The 19,765-nt window shown below is 38.4% G+C and overlaps 1 protein-coding gene across 1 annotated transcript in view; it reads right to left on the reverse strand.

Moving 5' to 3' along the window:
* Positions 1–5,396: 5,396 nt before the first annotated feature.
* Positions 5,397–19,765, reverse strand: part of Armh4 (armadillo like helical domain containing 4) — a 96,661-nt gene continuing 82,292 nt past the window's right edge. The window contains exons 5-7 of the mRNA XM_051176770.1: positions 13,423–13,454; positions 5,733–5,867; positions 5,397–5,523 (exon numbers count right to left, since the gene is read on the reverse strand). Coding sequence (XP_051032727.1) covers positions 5,455–5,523; positions 5,733–5,867; positions 13,423–13,454 — 236 coding nt within the window. The 3' untranslated portion in view covers positions 5,397–5,454. The remainder of the gene's footprint in view (positions 5,524–5,732; positions 5,868–13,422; positions 13,455–19,765) is intronic.

The raw sequence follows: 19,765 nt of genomic DNA on the forward strand, positions 1-19,765 counted from the left end.
TTGATGAGAATTGAATGGCCTCAAAGATCATACTTTCCTACTGTTGCTACATTCATTTTCACATCTAACCAATCCCTAAGTCTTACCATGTATGGCTGCTCCTGAACACCTGTAGAAGCCACCTTCCTCTCCAGATTCACTTCTTTATTTTCGTCACAACTATAGTTGTCTCTCACCTGCATTGCATCTCCAATCACCAAACTTGACCTTGACTGGTACCCTTAAATTCAGATTTCTAACCTTTCCATGATCCCAAATCTGACCACATTACTTTTTAGGTTAATATCCTGCCATAATTTCTCAATATCCTCAAAGTAAACTTTTGGTTCCTTGGCATGGCCTGGGAGATCATTTAGGCTCGGCCTTATTTTTGAAACCATGTGTATTCCCTTCTACTCTAAACATTCTCTGAGTGGTGAATTTCCCATGTTCGTTCACCTACTCTGGTCCTCTTAGCTAAAGCACACTCCTTTATTCCTTTGATACTTCACTAACCTTTATTTATCCTCTGGTCTCAGGTTTGATGTTACTCACTCTAGAAAAACTCCTTGATCTTCCTCGGCATGACTGAATACTCATTTTCTGGATCCAAGGATCTGAGAAATTGTTATTTTAGCACCCATCCCCCATTAATCTATAAACTCTTTCTAGTGGTGTACTACTACACCTTCCTACTCTTGCTTCCACGTGGTATCCAAGGGATGCTGATTCAGAAAGAAATGATGCTACCCAGTACTCTCACTAAAGAGAAAATTTCTAGTTACCTTCATTTCTCTTGATACAGAATGCTAAGCTAGTTGTTCATTTATTGTGGGGAATAAATCCTAGGTCTCTTATTGCTTTGGGGACATTTGAAATGATATCTAATCAGTTAAATTATAAAGTCTTTTTGTATTCACCCCCTTGTCTTTATCTCTTAAATAAGGAAATGAGAAGTGGTGCTTTTGTATCACAATTCTTTCTTGGAAGACTGTTCTTACCACCTTCTAGGGACCTATTTCTGTCTTGCCTCACTCGATAAAATTAAAGAAACATTTCCAATGTTTTTTTGTTCCTTATTTTACTTGAGAAAAAAATGTTGGGCTCCAGAGTGCATAAAAACACTCAGTTTCTTGACCTGATAACAACTCTCTTACTTTGATACTCATGTATGACCTCTCCTGATTATGGTAACAACTTAATACAGTTCATCAGCTTAACTTGCCACTTTACTACTGTATTTATACACCTGTGAAAATTGTGAAGGAAGAGAAAAGTGAATTTTCTCATGGAGATAATATAAATTAGATTTTCTTTTCTATTCCCTCTCAGGTTTTCAACTCCCATCCCATAAAACATTATATCTTTTAGCAATATCAACATCTTAGCTGTAGACTATAGTCTCAGGTGAGAACTTACATTCTACCTTGCTAAGTATATAAGCACCTGCTTCTCTATAGTGTATTGTATTTGAGGCTTTCTCCTGTGTTAATACACCTGCTGCTTTTTGAGGAAGGTCAGTAAGATGTTTGCTTTACTCAGGGAAAGATCTCATAGTTCATCTTAATATCATCCTGAGCTTTTGAGTAAACTACAGCAAGAAAGTAGACAATTGTCTTTGTACGTGTGCTGCTGTTTCCTCCTCTCTTCTTTCTTTTCCCTCCTTCTCTCCCTCCCTTTCTGTTTCTCTTACTGGACATTTGCATAACAAAAATTACTCATATGACATGCATATCCCTGCTTCCATATGAGTAAAATTAAACAAGTTGATGTTTCAAGCCATGTTGACTGCCGAGATTTGTAATTAACAGAATAACATAATGAAATGTCTCTCCTTAGTACCTTCCAGCTTATTGGTTTAGTAGCTCCTCTCCCCAAAAGAGTCGTGTGTACTATGTTGTGCTACATGTCCAAATATGAGACCTATTATGTAATATGCAAACATGTCCAAATATTAAACTAATTGTATTAGGTTAATATAATTATTTTTTCAATTTACTTCCCATCCTAAAAGCTTATTGTCAATGATTTCAAGTCTGTGTAATTAAGGAAGACAATTATTGGAGCTTAAGCTCAGTTTAAGAATCCAAGCACCTTCATCTCCCCATTCATCCTGGACTTCAATTCCTTCCTGGCCATATTCATTCCTCCTAGTATAATTTGATGAGAAAGGTGGAAATCAAGTGTGTGTGTGTTTTAAAATGAGGGCAATGCTTAGTATGCATGAAGTCATGAGTTTCTTCCCCAGTACCACAAAAAATAAAATAAAACAAAACAAGAAATCAATGAAATGATGGACTGCTTTAGAATTGAGTAATATATAACCAATATGTTATAACTAATATGTTTAAATATATTCCCAAACCGTGCTTTAAAATTTTCCTCACAACATTTTGACCTGTGTAAGAGATATAGGTACTTTTACCTAAGTTTCTGGAAAAGTACCACTAACATAACATATGAATTGCAGTCAAGGATAAGGCATTGCTAAGGGAATATGTTACTCTGGAATACTAGTTAACTCTAAATATTGCATTTAAATTCAGCCAGCAGCTAGTAAAAGAAGCAGCTCACAGAAGAGAGAAAAATCAAAGAAGTTCAAAATAAAAATATTATCTTCTGATTATAGAAAAGGGAACCAAAAGCACCCCCTCTTTTTTTTTCTTCTTTTTCTTCTTTTTTCCTAGTTCTTCTTTCATTTATCTTGGCTTTTCTTTTCTTTACTATGGCAGGTGTGATTTGTTGGGTAGGATGACTGGGGAAAATGTCCCTTCCCATTGTCCTGCTCTCCTTCATCTTTTATTCTTATGGTAAAAACATTTAACACGAGACCTACTTTCTTAACAAAATTTCATGTTAAAAATACAGCAATGTTGATTGTAGGTGCTACACTGTACAGTACAGCATTATTAACCGTAAGTGCTATGCTGCACAATGGGTGCCTAGAACCTATTCATCTTTATAATTGGATCTTCATACCACTGACCAACACTTTCCTCATACCTCCCTCATCTTCTTTTTCCCATCCCTGGCAACCATCATTCTACCCAGGTTTCTGAATTTGACCACTTTAGATGATTCATGTCCTTTAGAATCTTGCAGCACTTCTTATGTGTCTGGTTTATTTAATTTAGCAGACAGTCCTCCAACATCCACAACACAGCAACAGGATTTCTTCCTCTATTTTAAGCACTGACTAATAGTCTAGTGTATACCACATTTCTTTATATAGACTGTTAACTAGGTTTGTTCAGAAATCTGCTGTGATTTAAGTAAATCCCTTTTCTGTACATGGTCACATGTGTTGAAGGGGATATAGAGATAGCTGTTAAAGGACACATGTCATCTTTACTGTGAATTTGTGACTGCTACTTCTGATCTTTTTATACAACAGTTTGAAGAGGCACTATTAGCCCTGAGCTAAAGCTACAGATTGAGTAGCCCTAGCTAGGCATGGCTGACCATCAGTATCACGTACATGCCTTGAATTAAGAAAACCTATTGTTAGTTTACTATGTGCATCTTGTCAAGAATTCAGGTAGCAATGTGTCTTCATGCTCAGTTGCTTAAAGTCCAAGGAACATGGCAACAAACTGCTCTTAGAAATCATCACTTACTCAGAATCAAGGCACTTTCCTAATGGGACTGTGATGTGTCAATGATAGTCATGACTTAAATTCTACTTTTAAAAAATCTGAGTCCAACCAAATTTAGAAACTGCTAGCATTTATTTGTCTCCATGTATCTTTTCATTTCTGTCCATCAGCTTTACACAGTTGCTTTCTTGACCAAAAGAGTTAAAAATTACTTCATTAAAACATTTTTGTATGTGTGTGAGCTAGCCATCATTCAAAAATGCATTCCATGAAATTTTCCCTATTAGTTCCCTAGAGATAATACTTAATTTCATGTGGGAGGGAAGAACTTGTGTGAAAACTCCATTCATTTAACAAAGAAGTTGATAAATGTTCCTTGACCAAATAGGTTTTAAAGAAGGACCTTCCAATGTCCTAATACCTTTCAAAGCATGGAGGGAAAGGCGCAGACTTGAAGTACATAGTTTGTGTCTGAGGTTGTCCTCATGCCGAGTCTATAGATGTAACTGATGATTAATTCTTTCTCTCCTCTACTTACATTCCATCATCAGTAAAAAGGAAGAATAATATATGTTCTTCCTTACCCAGAAGCTATGAGTAGTAAATAAACAGATTCTGTCAGACTAGAATAGTTTCTAATGTCTGTGAAAAAATTCTCCATGGTAACAGCATTATTGGTAAGCTTTGTCTATCCTTGGAACTGATCCAAGCCATACTGCTAAATACAATGAACTACAACTCCAAATAACCAGATTCAAACAAGGCTGTTTGAATGTGTTATTTGGTACAGAAGAAAGAATTGCATTCCAAGGAAAATGAGAAAGGCTCTAACAGCCCATCATCCCACACAAGGGATGGCCAGAACTCGTTTATACATGAAGACTCTGGCCACTGGGCCACCATCTGCCAAAGAATGCCTGCCTGTTCTAATAAAGCCAAAAAGACTCCTTCCACAGCAAGATCATAGACATTGGAAGTGATGGGCTGACTTATCCACAGTAATGGCCACATAAACATAAAACCAAATGGCAGGGGCAAGCACCCTGAGAGCCTACACACACGCATCTTGATGTCATTCTTTTATCTTCTCAGCTAATTCAGTAATATACTAAAAGAATATTTTGAAATGATAAGCAAATATGAATTTTTCATCATACCCATTGGACTAATACTGTTTAAGAAAGCAAGCTTAAATTAAGGTCAAGGGCTCATTTAATGCACAATTTCTAGTGCAATTTTTCTTATTAAGAGTGAGACTAAGATAGAGAGAAAAAGTAAAAACTAAGATTCTGGAATGTTTAATGCAAGATATATACACACTTTCACATAACCCTAATTGGCTTTGATATTTCAGGAAAACATTTCATTCCAAGTGGTAACTAGTCCTTGATGCAGACACAGTGTACTCTGATGCCCACATGCCAAAAATTATAGGAGGGTTATGATAAGTTACTATTTTTCCTTAGTCATTGCTTATCAAAATCAAGGATGCTCTCATGGTAACAGCATTCACCTCAGTCCAGTAACCCAAACCAAGTAAAATGTGATGGAAAAAATGCAAGATATTTACTCTTCCTAACCCAGCTACAAAGACTGAACTGTACTTTGTGTTTCTAAATCACAGCCCTCAGTGATAACAAACACACTACAGAATAACTAAACACTCCATGCTGAGTTGATTGTACAGGTGGTTTTTCTGCTCAGCACAAGAAAAATCTACTCTCCAGCAGAGAAAAGGGCTGGACCAATGGCCAAGTAGCAGCAAGGTGGCGAGATATTGTTGTTTTTTTTTTTTTGTTTTTTATTTATTTTCTTCCTTGTTTTTGCTCCCAAATAAAAAATAAAGCAATAATCTCATTGCATTAAACCCAAGTTCATTTCAAAATTCGTCTTCAGAGCTGTCGGCTAACAGCATCACTCTATCTTGCATGCTGTTGAATTCTCTCTGCTGGGGGAAAAAAAACAGGAAAGCATTAAACACTTGATGTGCAAAACCAAGAACACCTACTCTAAAGAACAGGGGAGCAGCTAATATAAAACAGGCTGAGAAGAAGTCTTTCTTGCACCATTAAATCCACTGTACTCATATCAGACAAATTAGGCAAGCAGTGAAGAATTCTCTGCAACTGGTTAGGTTTGCTCTTGTTTCTTGCATACCTTCCTTTTATGTCTTTTGAAGCCATTTCTTCTTCGACGATTCATAACCTTAATGCTGTAGAGTGCTCCCAAGATGAACAAGGCTCCAGCTATCCCTACCCCAACAGGCACCAGCATTCCAGACATGTAACCAGCCTGAACAGAGGTGAGAGACAGGAATTAGGATGCTACATAGACCCCTGGATTCCGGGTTCCTTATCCCTGGTACATAGCAGCAGGTTTGTAGATGTTTTGTGTCCTTCTACCTTCTGTTTGCTATGTTATAATTTAAAAGGAAATCTATAACAAAGGTTCTGCTTTGGGGTTGGGGAGGGGGAGAAAGCAACAGAGAAAAATAAAAAATAACAACTTTTTTTTTTTTTAATTTCAAATCCCTTAGAAGTTCGGAAATAAATGAGCCAGACCTAGTGGCCCCTCCAGCCACTTGATTATGCACATTTGTCAACATCAATTTTTGATGACAGGAATATAATTTGTGCTAAAGATGGATGGAGTGGGCTTTTGAGAATGCCAGGGCTATTAAAATGCAATAAATTGGAAACAGCCTGAGTCGCATGCCAAGGAGCTGAAGTGTCCTCTGGAATACTGTGTTCCTTGGAGGGTAAAGGAGGGCTTCTACTCCCTTGCCCTCCCTTCTGTCCTCTGGCTCACACTCTTCTCAGCTATATTACAACAAGAAAAGGAGAGATAAGAGTGCATTATGAGTAGAAGGCGAGAGGACCACAGACAAGGAAAGAGACAGGCACAGAAATTAAGGGGTGGGTTAATTGTGGAAGACAAGGACAAGGGGACATGTGCACGTGAAATGGGCCTCTGAGGGAAGCAATGAGCCCACTGAACAAGACCGAAATAGTGTCCTCAGTCCCAGGCAAGCAAGCCACAAAGATCACTGCTGGCAACGTGGCTACTTCCTAAGGAGCCTCAGGTGTTCCCAGCATGACCAAGGTGACCATGGACACCTGAGTCCAGAGAGAACACTGTGATCCTAGCACATCCCAGTGCTCCAATGAATAGCTCAGGACCCACCCACTCCTGCAGCAAAACCCAAAGTCCTTTTCCTGGTGTAGATCTTTGCAGTAAAACCCCTGTGCACTGCTAACCTAGAAGCTTTTCACAGGTGAGTAAAAGGCTACACCACAACTAGACAAAATACATTACAGTTATAACTTCTGTTTTTAAAATCTAGAATAAGTAGATACATGTTTTTCTGAGACAGGATGAGGCTTCATAACTATTTCTCCTTTTTAGAAGATTCGTTTATTTAATTTATGTCTGCGTGTGATGTATGTATGTGTGTGTATGTGTATGTGTGTATGTGATGTGTGTATGTGTGCTTGAGTATATGTGTGTTGCTCAGTAAGTGCAGAAGACATTCATTGCACCTAGCACTAGATTTACAGATGGTTGAGCCACTACATGGGCTACAGAACAGAATCCAGTCCTCAGTAAGAGCAACAAAGGTTCTTAAACCACTGAGCCATCTCCCTAACTCCTAATGATTTAATCTCTAATCTAGAAAAATTATTTATTGTGCCTTTCAGAGTGGGCCAAAATGAGACATACAGACAGACAAATGGATGGACAAATGATCAGACGAAAGACACATGCACGCACGCACACACACACACATACACCCCCACACACACAAAGAAAACAGAAAAGAGAGAGGGAGGTATCAGAAAGCACTGACATCTGCATGCTGTACTTCTTTCTCTAAATCTGCATGTGGAGGATCAGAGGCATCCTCACACAGGCACACACCCTCACACACTCACACCCGCACACAGCCACACACCTTCACACAGCCACACACCCTCACAAACCCTCACACAGGCACACACCCTCACACAGCCACACACCCTCACACACCCTCACACACTCACACACCCTCACACACCCTCACACACTCACACAGGCACACACCCTCACACACACTCACACACACTCACACCCTCACACACCCTCACACAGCCAGCCACACACCCTCACACAGCCAGCCACACACCCTCACTGCTAAGCAGCTCCCTCACTGGTCTTGTATCCCAGAGTTTTAAATTGGGGCAAAATATTGAAATGTTTTCATTAATTTAATAACAATAGAATTCTTTTAAATCAATGCAGTGTTTTCAACAGAGAAACATATTCTAGTCATTCTTCAACAAATTCATACACTGTAAAAAATTCAAAGTTTTTCTAAAATTCTTGTAGATTCACTTGAGTCCTATAAACACTTTATAAACTTCCATATAGAGAAATATTGGACAATACATCAACAAAAATACAGAATTTAAAAAATCAATATTTTCAGTGCATTGAAATGTAATACATATTTAAGGTGAAGAATGATCAAATTAATGAATCTTTTCAAGTTGTACATTTAGAGGACAATATTCTGTTCATTGGAATATCAAATGACAACCACTGCCTGAGCCTCCTGCAGATCTATAGTTTAACTCCATACCAACAATGTCAGCATTTGAAATTACATGCACACAGACACAGACACACAGACACACACACACACACACACATGCATACACAACATATTCAGTTACATCTTTCACCTTTGCTCTGCCCTCAAATAGCAAATAAATTATAGGATAGGGCTGAAATATTCAGCCCACCTTCTAGTACAGTGTAACTACTTGTTTTTCAAAGATGACTAATACAAAATAAGGTTTTCCTCAAAGCTGATTATCACTTAATTTTTTCAGAACTAAAATAAGATGGCATGCACTTACTTTTTTTTAAGTTATCAATTCTGCCCAGTAGCTTTTCTTTATTCAAAATCATTGGCTGTGCATATGCATCCAGAAATGGCATCCAGAGGATGCAGTTTTCCCAACCTAGACTATATAAAGTGAGTCTAATGACAAAACAGCTAGCAAAACCAAAATGATGGATATTCTATTTCATATAAAACTATATTCTTCAAAAAATGTATATTGTTAAAAAACAAAAGAGAGCTGTAAAATGATGAAAGGAAATGAAAGAAGTATGGTATAAATGTAATTCTTAATTGGTCTAAATAATAAAAACCTGGAGTCAGATGTAGAGGAAAATACTGAGAGATCAGAGAGAAGAAGCAAGCCAAAGTCTCCTTTACCTCATTAGCTTCCCAGTGGAAAAGAGTGAGTTCCTGTTTTTTCATGCCTATATCCTCTCTCCACCACCCAGCTATCTGCCTTTCTGTCTGTCTGTACAGATATCCAGAACTCTATGATTAGCTAGTGGCAAGCTCCGTCTTCTGACTTCAAACAAGCTGTATTTGTACAAGCAAGATATCACCACAGTATGATGAACGGATATGTTATATAATTGCTGATGGAAACGTATACTGGAGGAGAAATAATATTTTTATGAATGTCATTTTTGGTCTGTTGAAAAGTTTCACTGCAGATATCAGAGAATATAAATGTACTTTAGCTATGTTAAATAGGCTCAAGCTAAAAACTGCAGTAAGATTTGGTAGCAGAATGTTCTTATTCTTAGAAGTTAAGAACTGAAGCATTAGGAATAAATAGGCCATAGTCTATGGAATTTATCATCAGAGGGTTCAGATAAAAATAAGGAATGGAATGTGTTCACAAATAAAAAATCCAAGGCAGTAAAATGTTAGCAGTTGGTACATCCAGGTTAAAGCTGATAGAAGAATTCTTGGTGCTATTCTTACTTTTATATCTTGCCTATGAATTATTATTCCCCCTGAAGGTTAAGCATTTAAAATATATTGTAAACACAAACCCATTAGACATACTTGCATTTATGTGCTTGCCTTTGAAATTTTCTTTCATTTCTTTCTTTTTTTTGGGGGGGTAGGGGGTTTTGAGACAGGGTTTCTCTATAGCTTTGGAGGCTCTCCTGGAACTTGCTCTTGTAGAGCAGGCTGGCCTTGAACTCACAGAGATCCATCTGCCTCTGCTTCCCGAGTGCTAGGATTAAAGGTGTGCACCACCACCTTTGAAAATTTCTTAACAAAATACATTTGTTCAGAAACATTTATTTTCAAGAAAGCGATAAGAAAGTTCATGAAAGGCACTGATGATGTAGTTCAGTTGGTAGAGTACTTGCCTAGCATGTGCAACATTTTGGGTTTAATCCCAAGCACCTCGTTAAAGCAAGCATAGTGGTAAACACCTGTAATCACAGCATTTGAGAGGTGGAGGCAGGAAGATCAGAAATTCAAAGCCATCCTCAACTACATAGGAAGTTAGAGGTCAGTGTAGGCTACATAAGACTCTAAAAACATAAAAATAAATGCATGCATTGCACTACCTCAAATCTGCTGCTCTGAGATTAGGGTTTGTACTCTTCATGTAGCAGTATCTCTCCAACAGGAACATGTATCAGATGGACTATTGGACCACATCCTCAAAGTTTCTAACTCAGGTCTAGAGTGAGCTCTGAGAATCTGCATTTCTGACAAGCTCTCAGAACTTCTGAAGATGCTGGACAAGATGGCACCTTGAAAAATCTTTGCTATGAAACCTAGGTCACTGTTTTCTGGACACTTCCTTAAAGCTAGAAGAGCCAGAATAGCTTCGGTGAGTTATTACCAACACTGTCTTTATTATACATTTTCATTTCTGAGAAGCAATTTTGGTTTTGAAAAGACATAGCAATAGATAACCAAGATAAGCTTGGTCTAACATATACCATCAATGTGTACATTTAACCAGGAATGGTTACATTTAAGGTATGGGAACTAATTGTCAATATCTATTTTCCTTGTTTAGTAGTAAAACAATTTCTTTGTTTAGACCTGGCCATCCTGAAACTGACTATGTAGACCAGGCTTGCCTGAAACTCATAGATCTATCTGCCTCTGCCTCCCTAGTTCTGGGATTAAAGGTGTGCACCACCACTGTCCAGCTGACTGAACAATTTCTAATCTCATGTGGGGGAGCAGAATTAAATTACTTCTCCTTCCTTGCCTTCCAGGAAGCTGAGTATTATTGAGGGATCAGTTGATAAATCCATGGCTGGTTTTATATCAACTTGGAAAAAAAAGGGTATAGTCATCTAAGAGGAGGTGACCTCAATTGAGAAAATGCCTCCATAAGATTTACTTGTAGAGCATTTTTAAAATTGGTGATCGATGTGAGAGAGACCAGCTCATTGTGAGTGTGGCCATCCATGGACTGCAGGCCCTGGGTTCTATAAGGAATCAGACTGAGCAAGCCAGTTAGCAGCACCCTCCATGGCCTCTGCATTGGCTCCTGCCACCAGGTTCCTTCCCTGCTTGAATTTCTGTCTTGATCACCTCTGATGATGAACTGTGATGTGAAAATGTGAGCCACAAGACACCACAGCAATAGTAACCCTGACCATGACACCATGGCATGTACAGATTCATATGGAGATAGCTAAGTTGGACATGCCATCCAGAATCAGGAATTACCCTTGGAATGAATGTGAAAAAATAGTTTAACGTCAAAATGAAGCAGTTTAGCCTGTTTCTGTGTCACTACCCATGAGCCTTTGACTGCAGCCTTTATGGGTAGGAGCTTCCTACCTCATGATTAACCTTAATGTTAACATCAAAAATCTGAAATGCTAACAAAAGAAACAAACCAGAACTTCTGAAAACACCTTATGTTCTAAAGCTTTGGTAGCTTACAGAGACCCCGATATTGGAACAATTCATAAAACCAGATTCAAGGAGTGTTTTGGTTTTGTTTAAGAGTTCAGCTGAATGTATGTTTAGTTTTCAGTCTGAGGCATTCAGTGCCTTTTAGCAGAGGTAACAGCTATACTCCCAGATTACTTCTGAAAAGGGTAACTAGTAAGAATTAGTCTTTACATGCAGATCATAAAGTTTGCAACATCTAACCTCAATGTAGCCTTATGCCAAATTTTAAGCCCATTTTTAATCATTTTTGTCATATATTTTAGAAATCGTTTTCAGGACAGTCTCCTAAATCTTCCTCTATCCATCTGAACCTACCCTTTGACATAACTAGATCTATAGCAAATACCCAATATGCAGCCATTGACCTCAACAGTCTGAAAGTTTCCTTTACCACTTTTAACATGTATGGAAACAAAATAACCTAATTCTAAAAAGCTACATAGTTGCAAATGTTTACCGAGAGGCAAAAGGGTAGTGAGAAATATTCTAATCACATAATTTCAATTGCAATTGGATGTCCTATTCTTTAACATTAAGTTGTAGCAAAATTAAAAACTAGTAATTCTGGTATAGGAAATCTGGCTCAAATAATAATAATAATAATAATAATAATAATAATAATAATAATAATAATAATAAATATATATATATAAGCAGAGATTTTTTTTGAGGTTGGGGAACTAAAGGCAACTAAATATCTGGCCATTAAAAAGATTCTCAAGCAGCTGAAATCCCAATTAAACCTGAGCTGAGGTGTGCTAATGGAATCTGACATAGGCTACACTAAGGAATTCAGGATTCCATCAATATTTTGAGGAGTAGTTCCAGTTTAAATTACAAAGTTACCCAATGTGAAAACTTGGAGTTGATTGAGAAGAAAAAGAAAATGAAAAAAAATATGCACCTGGCAAGGAATTAATATTGTCAATCAGTGTTTGAAATGTGTACAGGGGAAGGAAATACTTTTCTACAGCTGGCCATCTAGACAGGGTGGCTTGCTAGTGCCTCATGGCATGCCACACTGTAATAAGCTACACACCTAGGGCAGTTTCCTGTTTCATAGACAGAGCTGATCAGCATTGCCAATATCCCCTAAAAGAAACTCTACAAGGTAGATCAAGGATATTATTCATCTGGGTGGACTGCTCGTGGTAAAAGTTTTTAAATTTGTGACAAAAGGGGATGGCTCAGTGGTTAAGGGGGCTTGTTCTTTGGGGCTAGAGGATGGCTTTGTGATTGAGAGCACTGACTGCTCTGGTAGAGGACTCAGGTTCTATTCCCAGTACCCACATGAATGTAACTTCATTTCACATACATTCAAGCAAAATACTCACAGACATCAAACAAAATGAACAAACCTAAAAAAAAAAAATGTTTTGGGTGTGCTTGCTGTGCAACTGCAGGATCTGAGTTCAGATCCCAGAACCCAGAACTGCATTTGGATGTCAGGTCTCTCAAATGCCTGTAACCCTGGTGCTCTAAGGAGTGGAGATGGGAGAATTTTTGGGGCTTGCTGGCTGCCATTATACCCCAAAGCCACCAGCTCTGGGCTCAGTAAGAGACACTGCTCAAAAAAACAAGGTAGAGGGTAATAGAAGAGGACACCTGACTCAATCTATTGACCTCCATACGTGCATAAGCACCCACACCTACTTGTATATATGGACATATACCACACACACACACATACACACACACACACACACGCATGGAGGTGGGAAAGAGAGCTGCTGAGGCTCCAGAGAATAAGGAGTCTGTCTCCTGTGTTCCCAGTGAAGGCAATACCTCTCCTCCTGGAGGTCCAGAACAGCAAACTGAAGCTCCGTTATTATTATTATTGTGATTTAATTACAACACTCATCCCTTCCCTCCCCCACCCCCCACTCTCTTATGCCCTCACTGCTATCCTTCAAAGTTATGGCCACTTATTACATGCACATGTGCATATGCATGTGAACATGTGAATTCCTGAATGGTCACCTGTGGGAGCTCCACTGCCTCACAGATCTTTTATTTGCCCCTCTGTAGAGGTCAAATGGAAGAATAGATTCTCCTTACCTTGTCTTTCAGCTTTTCCATCCAACTTCTCACTAGGAAAAATAAGAGAATCAGATATAAATAGCAATTTCTTACTTATATTTCACAGTGTTGCATTAACGTGTTAATTTAATACACTGAACATTTTTTGCATAGAATATACTAAAATTCTCAACAAAATTAACAAAATTATAGCAATTATTTTTTTTTTCTGAGACTGGGTCTTTCTACATAGGTCTGGCTGTACTGGAACTCCCTTTGTAGAACAGGCTGGCCTTGAACTCAGAGATTTGTCAATTTTTGCTTCAGAGTGCTGGGATTAAAGGTATGTACCACCACGCCCCTTATTTAGCAATGAAACAGAGAGCAAAAGCACTCGCCATGTCATTTTTACATGAATAGAGAATATTTTAGTATGCTAGCTGAGGTCTATATACTATTCAAGGCACTAGGAGAGACAAGAGAGAAAAGGGGCAGGGGGCCACTCTCAAGGTGCTGTGCTCATTTGTTTCTTGTGATAGTTTTTCTCAGTTCTTAGGATCAGTGAGAGTCTTTCACTTGAAGTACATCAGATAGTGGAGAACACGGAAGGAGAGGACAAGGGTCCAGCAAGGCAGCCCAGATCTGGCTCCAAAGAGAAGCACTGTAACTATATTTCAAGAAGAAAGGATGGGGCTGAGAACTCACTACTCTACAATGACTACCATTAATAATAGAAGCATCATGAGTTAAGGGCTTAATGACGACCAACTAGGTCATTTTCTGTAAGTTCTGATGACAACCATTTGGAGTTTTAAAAGGAAGAGAAAACTATTATTCAAAGTATGAGAGGTGACTTGAAATTGGAGATGGGCATTTCCCCCTTCGCTGACTTTTAATGTTATATTAGTGCTTCAATTAGCATGTTACTTACACATAAAAATATTAGTGGGGAGAGACACTGTATCTTCATCTTTATTATCAAGCAAAAAAAATCAGCACACAAATTAAAGACAAAAAAAGAAGCTTCTTTGGAAGCTTCAATAAGTAGAAAGGGAGGACACTAAGCTTCTTCTTTTTCTTATACTCTCAAAGTAAACATATGAACTCAACATGGCTACAGCCTTTCATAGCTACCCAGTTCTGTTGCTGCAATGCAAAAGCAACCAAGGATGGTTGACAAGCAAATGTGCTCAGCTATGTTCTAATGAACCATATTTATAGACACTGAGATTGGAATTTTATGCAATATTTATAAGTCATAGTAATTTTCTTTTAAAATAAAATTAAAGTATAAAAAATATTGTTTGCTCACAAGTTATATAAAAACAGGAGGCCAACCAGCGTTGGCCATGAGCCATAATTTAGGGCCCCTGCAATAAGAATACTCTACTCAAGAAGTCAGCACCTCTATTTACAATCTGACTCCCACAGTAAAGTATTTGATCATGCCAACAGTACTGCCACAGCTATGACTACTTCTTACAAAGCACATACATTGTAGCATGTAACCCATGAGCTGGCAACCACGAGAGCCAGATAACCCTATGCTCACAAGTCAGCTGTGGTTGCTCCTGCCCATAATCTCAGCATTCAGGAGGCTGAATCATGAGAATTGCTGAAATTTGGGGTTAACCTGAGCTACAGCATGAGACTTTGTCTCAAAAAAAAATGAGATTATGTTTGTGTTCATAGAAAATGTGGGGAAAATGGAGTTCGGAGTCAGCCAGTGACTGCTCACAGGAATACCAGCCTGATTTCTAGGAGTGAGGTGTCTCTGCTACCTATCCCAAATGTGGAGATTCCTTTGGTTTTTCCACCTCCTTTAACTGGCTTCAACCTCTCATGAAAAGACATTATCAAACCTCTCAGGATTTCTCCTCCCTCATTGCTCTGTACCACCTGGATTGAGACAGAGATGAGGTAAGTGATTGGGATAGGATCACAGTTACAGGAAGGTGAGAACAAACACATCTAGGAAGTTCAGAATGAGACCAGAAATGGGTGCTTCTAGGAGTGAGCCCACCAAGAAGGGAGGTCAGCCACTGACTCAAGAGGAACTAATGTACCCAAAAACCCTTAGTTCCTCATACGTAAGGAAGAGAAGACAACAAGTGCTTTGGGAGACCAATATGAAGATTAGATATGTCATATGCAAGATTACAGTATAACATCAGACACAGAATCCAAGTAAAAAGAAGAAAGACAAGTGAAACATGGGTTTGTGTTATTATATCTCAAATCCAGAACAGATTTCAATGCAAGCAAGAGAATATTCAAAATCCATTCATTCATTCCAAAAAAAGAAAAAAAAAAAAGCTATGTATATTGTGTTTGATCAAGCATCATGTCCAGTGAATGCTAATGGGACCTCTGTCAAGTCTCTAAGGTAGATAACAAGAAGTAGTTTGGGGTAAGAGAAAGTGAGGAACATAGTCCAGAATCAGAAAACAGGCTGGGTATTATATAAAGAACAAGACATGACAGGTGGTACCAGTGTGGTTAGTCTCAGACAGAAGGACAAGGATTGCTCAGAGCAGTAGGGCAGGAGACAGAGATTAAGGCTGGATTTAAGGCACCTGTAGGCATTCCACTGTGACTCATTTTCAGCTTGTGCCTCACCTGAGAAGCTCAAGATAAAATTATATATATATATATATATATATATATATATATATATATATATTCACTCAAAAGTTTGTAGATCCACACCCTGTATGCCTGTGAGCAGAGCACAGGAGGAGTTCTCTCCCAGCACCACAGTAAAAATACTATGTGCCTCTAGAGCAAGGCACAGCAAAATAGTAGCCAAATTAAGTAACAAGAATTAAGGACAATATTTCTCCTATTCTTTGTCCCTCTTGGCACTTGCTACATTACATATAATTTTGCATTACTTTTTAATTACGGGGGAAACAGATTTTTTAAACCCCCCCCAAAACTCTGCAAACATTTACAACTTGAAGTTGGCAGTAAATTACTGACTGTGAGGAGTCACAGAAGCAGAGGTCTTTCAGCTTGGCCCATACAACATGGTTTGTGTCTCAAAATTTTGTTTAATGGAATTGGAAAAGCACAGCACTGTAATAAGACCACTGCTCTCCTTCAAGTAGGGATAGAAGTATCCAGACAAAAAGTAGGCCTGAATAAAGGCCCTATAGAAGTGCCAGCTGACATACTCCTTGATAAAAAGCTGAAGGGTTTTTGTTTGAAGGTCAGAGACACAAGAATGCCTAATGTTGCCACTTCTGTTCTATACAGTAGCTGAAGTCCTAGCCAGTGGAGTTAGATAACAGGGAGAAAGGACCATCTACTTGGAAATTAATAAAATGGCAAAATATAAATTAAAATCCATAATCTTTTAAAGAGACAACCCTATATTTTCGGTTGTGAGCCTAGCCTTTAGCCTCTGAACTCTCTAGTCCAGTTAGGTGGCAGTTTGTTGGGCCACTATCAGGGCAACCAGTATTTATCCCTAGGGCATGAACTGGCTTTTTGGAGCCAATTTCATATGGATAAATACTTTACTCAGCCTAGATACAGGAAGAAGGGCTTTGGTCCTGATTCAAGTGATATGACAGACTTTGTTGATTCCCCATGCACGGTCTCACACTCTCGGAGGAGTGGATTGAGGATGGGGTGAGGGGAACGTGGGGGGGGGAGCAGGAGGATAGGAGGGAGAGGGAACTGGGGTTGGTATGTAAAATAAGATTTTTTATAAAATTAAAAAGAAAACAAAAAGAAAAAAAGAGACAACCCTAAATATGTGCCATTCATATCCACATACAGAGTGACAGTGTATGGCCACAAATGCACACAGAGACACACACATGCACACAGACACACAAAGACAAACTAACACATGCATACACACACTTGCATGTATACATACATAAATACACACACACTTAAAATCTGAACGAACTTATAATTGTATTGAGTAATGTTACTGAATACAAAATCAACAAGTGAAAATGTATAGTATTGCTCTATACCGGCAAACTATCTGAAAAAAAAAATTACAGTAGAAATAAACCAAAAAAGTCAAATAATTAGGAATGAATTTTGCCAAAGAAATAAAAGTCCTAAGGATAAAGGCAGTCAAAGACACAGAAAACTGCAAAACTGCCCTGTCTTCATGAATGGGAAGAATTTTAATATTGTTGAAGTGTCCATAGACCCCCCCCCCCAAACAATTTGTTTGCTCACTGATCTCTTCATCAAAACTCTGATAATATTCTCCACAAAAATCAAAGACACAACCTAAAATCTACATGAAACAAAATAAAATACTTAAAAACCACTTATCTGCTAAGGAGCAAATATCCAAACTATATGAGACTAAAATGGCTCAACAGCAAGAAGGTGAATACCCTAATTTAAAGTAATCCCAGCACTCAGAAGACAGAGACAGGTGGATCAATTCAAGGCCAGCCCTGTCTATTTAGCAAATTCCAGGCTACTTGGTATTACATAGTGGGACCCTATCTCAAAACAACAACAACAACAAAGTTGAAAAGGGCAAAAGACCCGAATAGACATTTCTCCAAATGATCAATGGGAATATGAAAAAATTGCAATATTAATGACTATATATATATATATATATATATATATATATATATATATATATCCATTTTCTGTTACTATAACAAAAATTCCAGAGGCTGGGTAGCTGACAAGAAAAGAGGTTTATTTTAGCTCAGAGTGATGGTAGAAGGCCAAGAGCTAGTTGACCTTGTGTTGTCTGGTGATGGTTCTACGGCTTGTTCAAGAGGCCACTGTAAGGAGGGACTTGTGGGTTAGAGCAGCCACAGCAAAGTGCTTGTATCTGTCTTTGCTGCTTACCCCCCTAAGGAATGGAACTGGGGTGGTGGATGTTGACTGTGGTGGGTTCCTAGCTCTCCTGTATGACTCTGGAATTAATTGTTTTATCGTACCTTGTATATTCTCCAGCTCCTTTGTGTATACCATCAAGGTAGGCTGGCCCTTCGCCATAAATTTTACTCACTTTATTCAGTAAAACAAAGGAATTAATGTGAGCACAAGGAAAAGGGAAATGAGTGGGGGCAAACTGGCCAAGTTCAAGGGAGAGCCATCTCCTCTCATCTCATGGTATTCTCACTGAAAAATTTCAGTAAGTCTGGATTTGTAAAACATTCTGATTTTACACAGCATTGTGCAAAATATACTCATAGCAGGGTCCATTTAGGTCACATTCCATTGTGAAAGGGTCATAAATACATCCTATTTAATGAAATATTTATCAGTGATTTTTCCAATTATCTCAAGACTTAAGTTTTTTACCTAAATCAAGAGAAAGAAAAGTTTGTATTTCACCAAAATAAAAAATGAAGCTAGGTAATGGAGGCACTTATCTTTGATCGCAACACTCAGGAGGCAAAAACAGGCAGATCTCTGTGAATTTGAGTTCAGCCTGGTTTACAGAGTTAGTCCCAGGACAAACTCCAACCATATAGAGAAACCCTATCTCGACAAACAAACAAACAAAAAATGAAGGCTGTCCACAGGCTATTGTTTTATTAAAGTGTGTGCACTTAAATTTCAGAGTGTTTCTACTCTGTCCAAAACAAAATGAAAACCAGCTCCTTCTTTACTTGTGTTGCTTAGTCATAGGCACCGTTCTTGTTCTTGTGGAAGCTTCACTCCAGGACCTGGCATCCATACATCCAAAGAGTCTTGGATGTTCTGGTGGAAGTACCATCCCAAGCCCCCTCCCCCATCTCTTCCCAAATCCTGTTACACCTCAGAAGTCCTACCAAAGATGAGCCACCCCCAGAGATACTCAAGATCACTCCCAAAGGGTATATAAAATGTTCCCCAGAAAACAAACTCTTGGTTTTTCCAGACTTCCTTCAAGGAACTGGAAGGCCATATAGGAGTGTTGTATCCATTAAGCATGGGCTTTCTCTAATTCAGTTTGATTTGGTCTGATCTGGATTGTTGTGTTGGTGGAAAGGCCTATTGGGTGCAGAAAGTTTTCACTTCTGACCTGAGAAACAAAGCTGTTTTCCAACTTGCATACACTTACGAACAATGAAACTTACTGCATTTTAAGTATTAAATGTGTTTGTTTTTTAAGAAAAGCTAAACATTGAGTTTTTGTATCTATGGATTAGTTTCTAGGGAGCCTAAGTTTACCTGTCTTAAAGTCACATAAGCCCCTTCTATAATCATTCAATCTTCATATAATTACAGAACAGCAAGATTCCAGTGAGCAGAATGACCTACTTCTTGGCACAGGGCTAAGTGAGCAGTAACTATGTGTTTAAGAAGCAATTAATTCTGAAGGCCCTGAACTGATATTTACAGAGAAGGGCACAGAGAGGCCAGATAACCTAATCTCTACTTTCAAGTAACATTA

The sequence above is a fragment of the Phodopus roborovskii genome, unplaced genomic scaffold (assembly GCF_943737965.1).
Source record: "Phodopus roborovskii unplaced genomic scaffold, PHOROB, whole genome shotgun sequence".
NCBI lineage: Eukaryota > Metazoa > Chordata > Mammalia > Rodentia > Cricetidae > Phodopus > Phodopus roborovskii.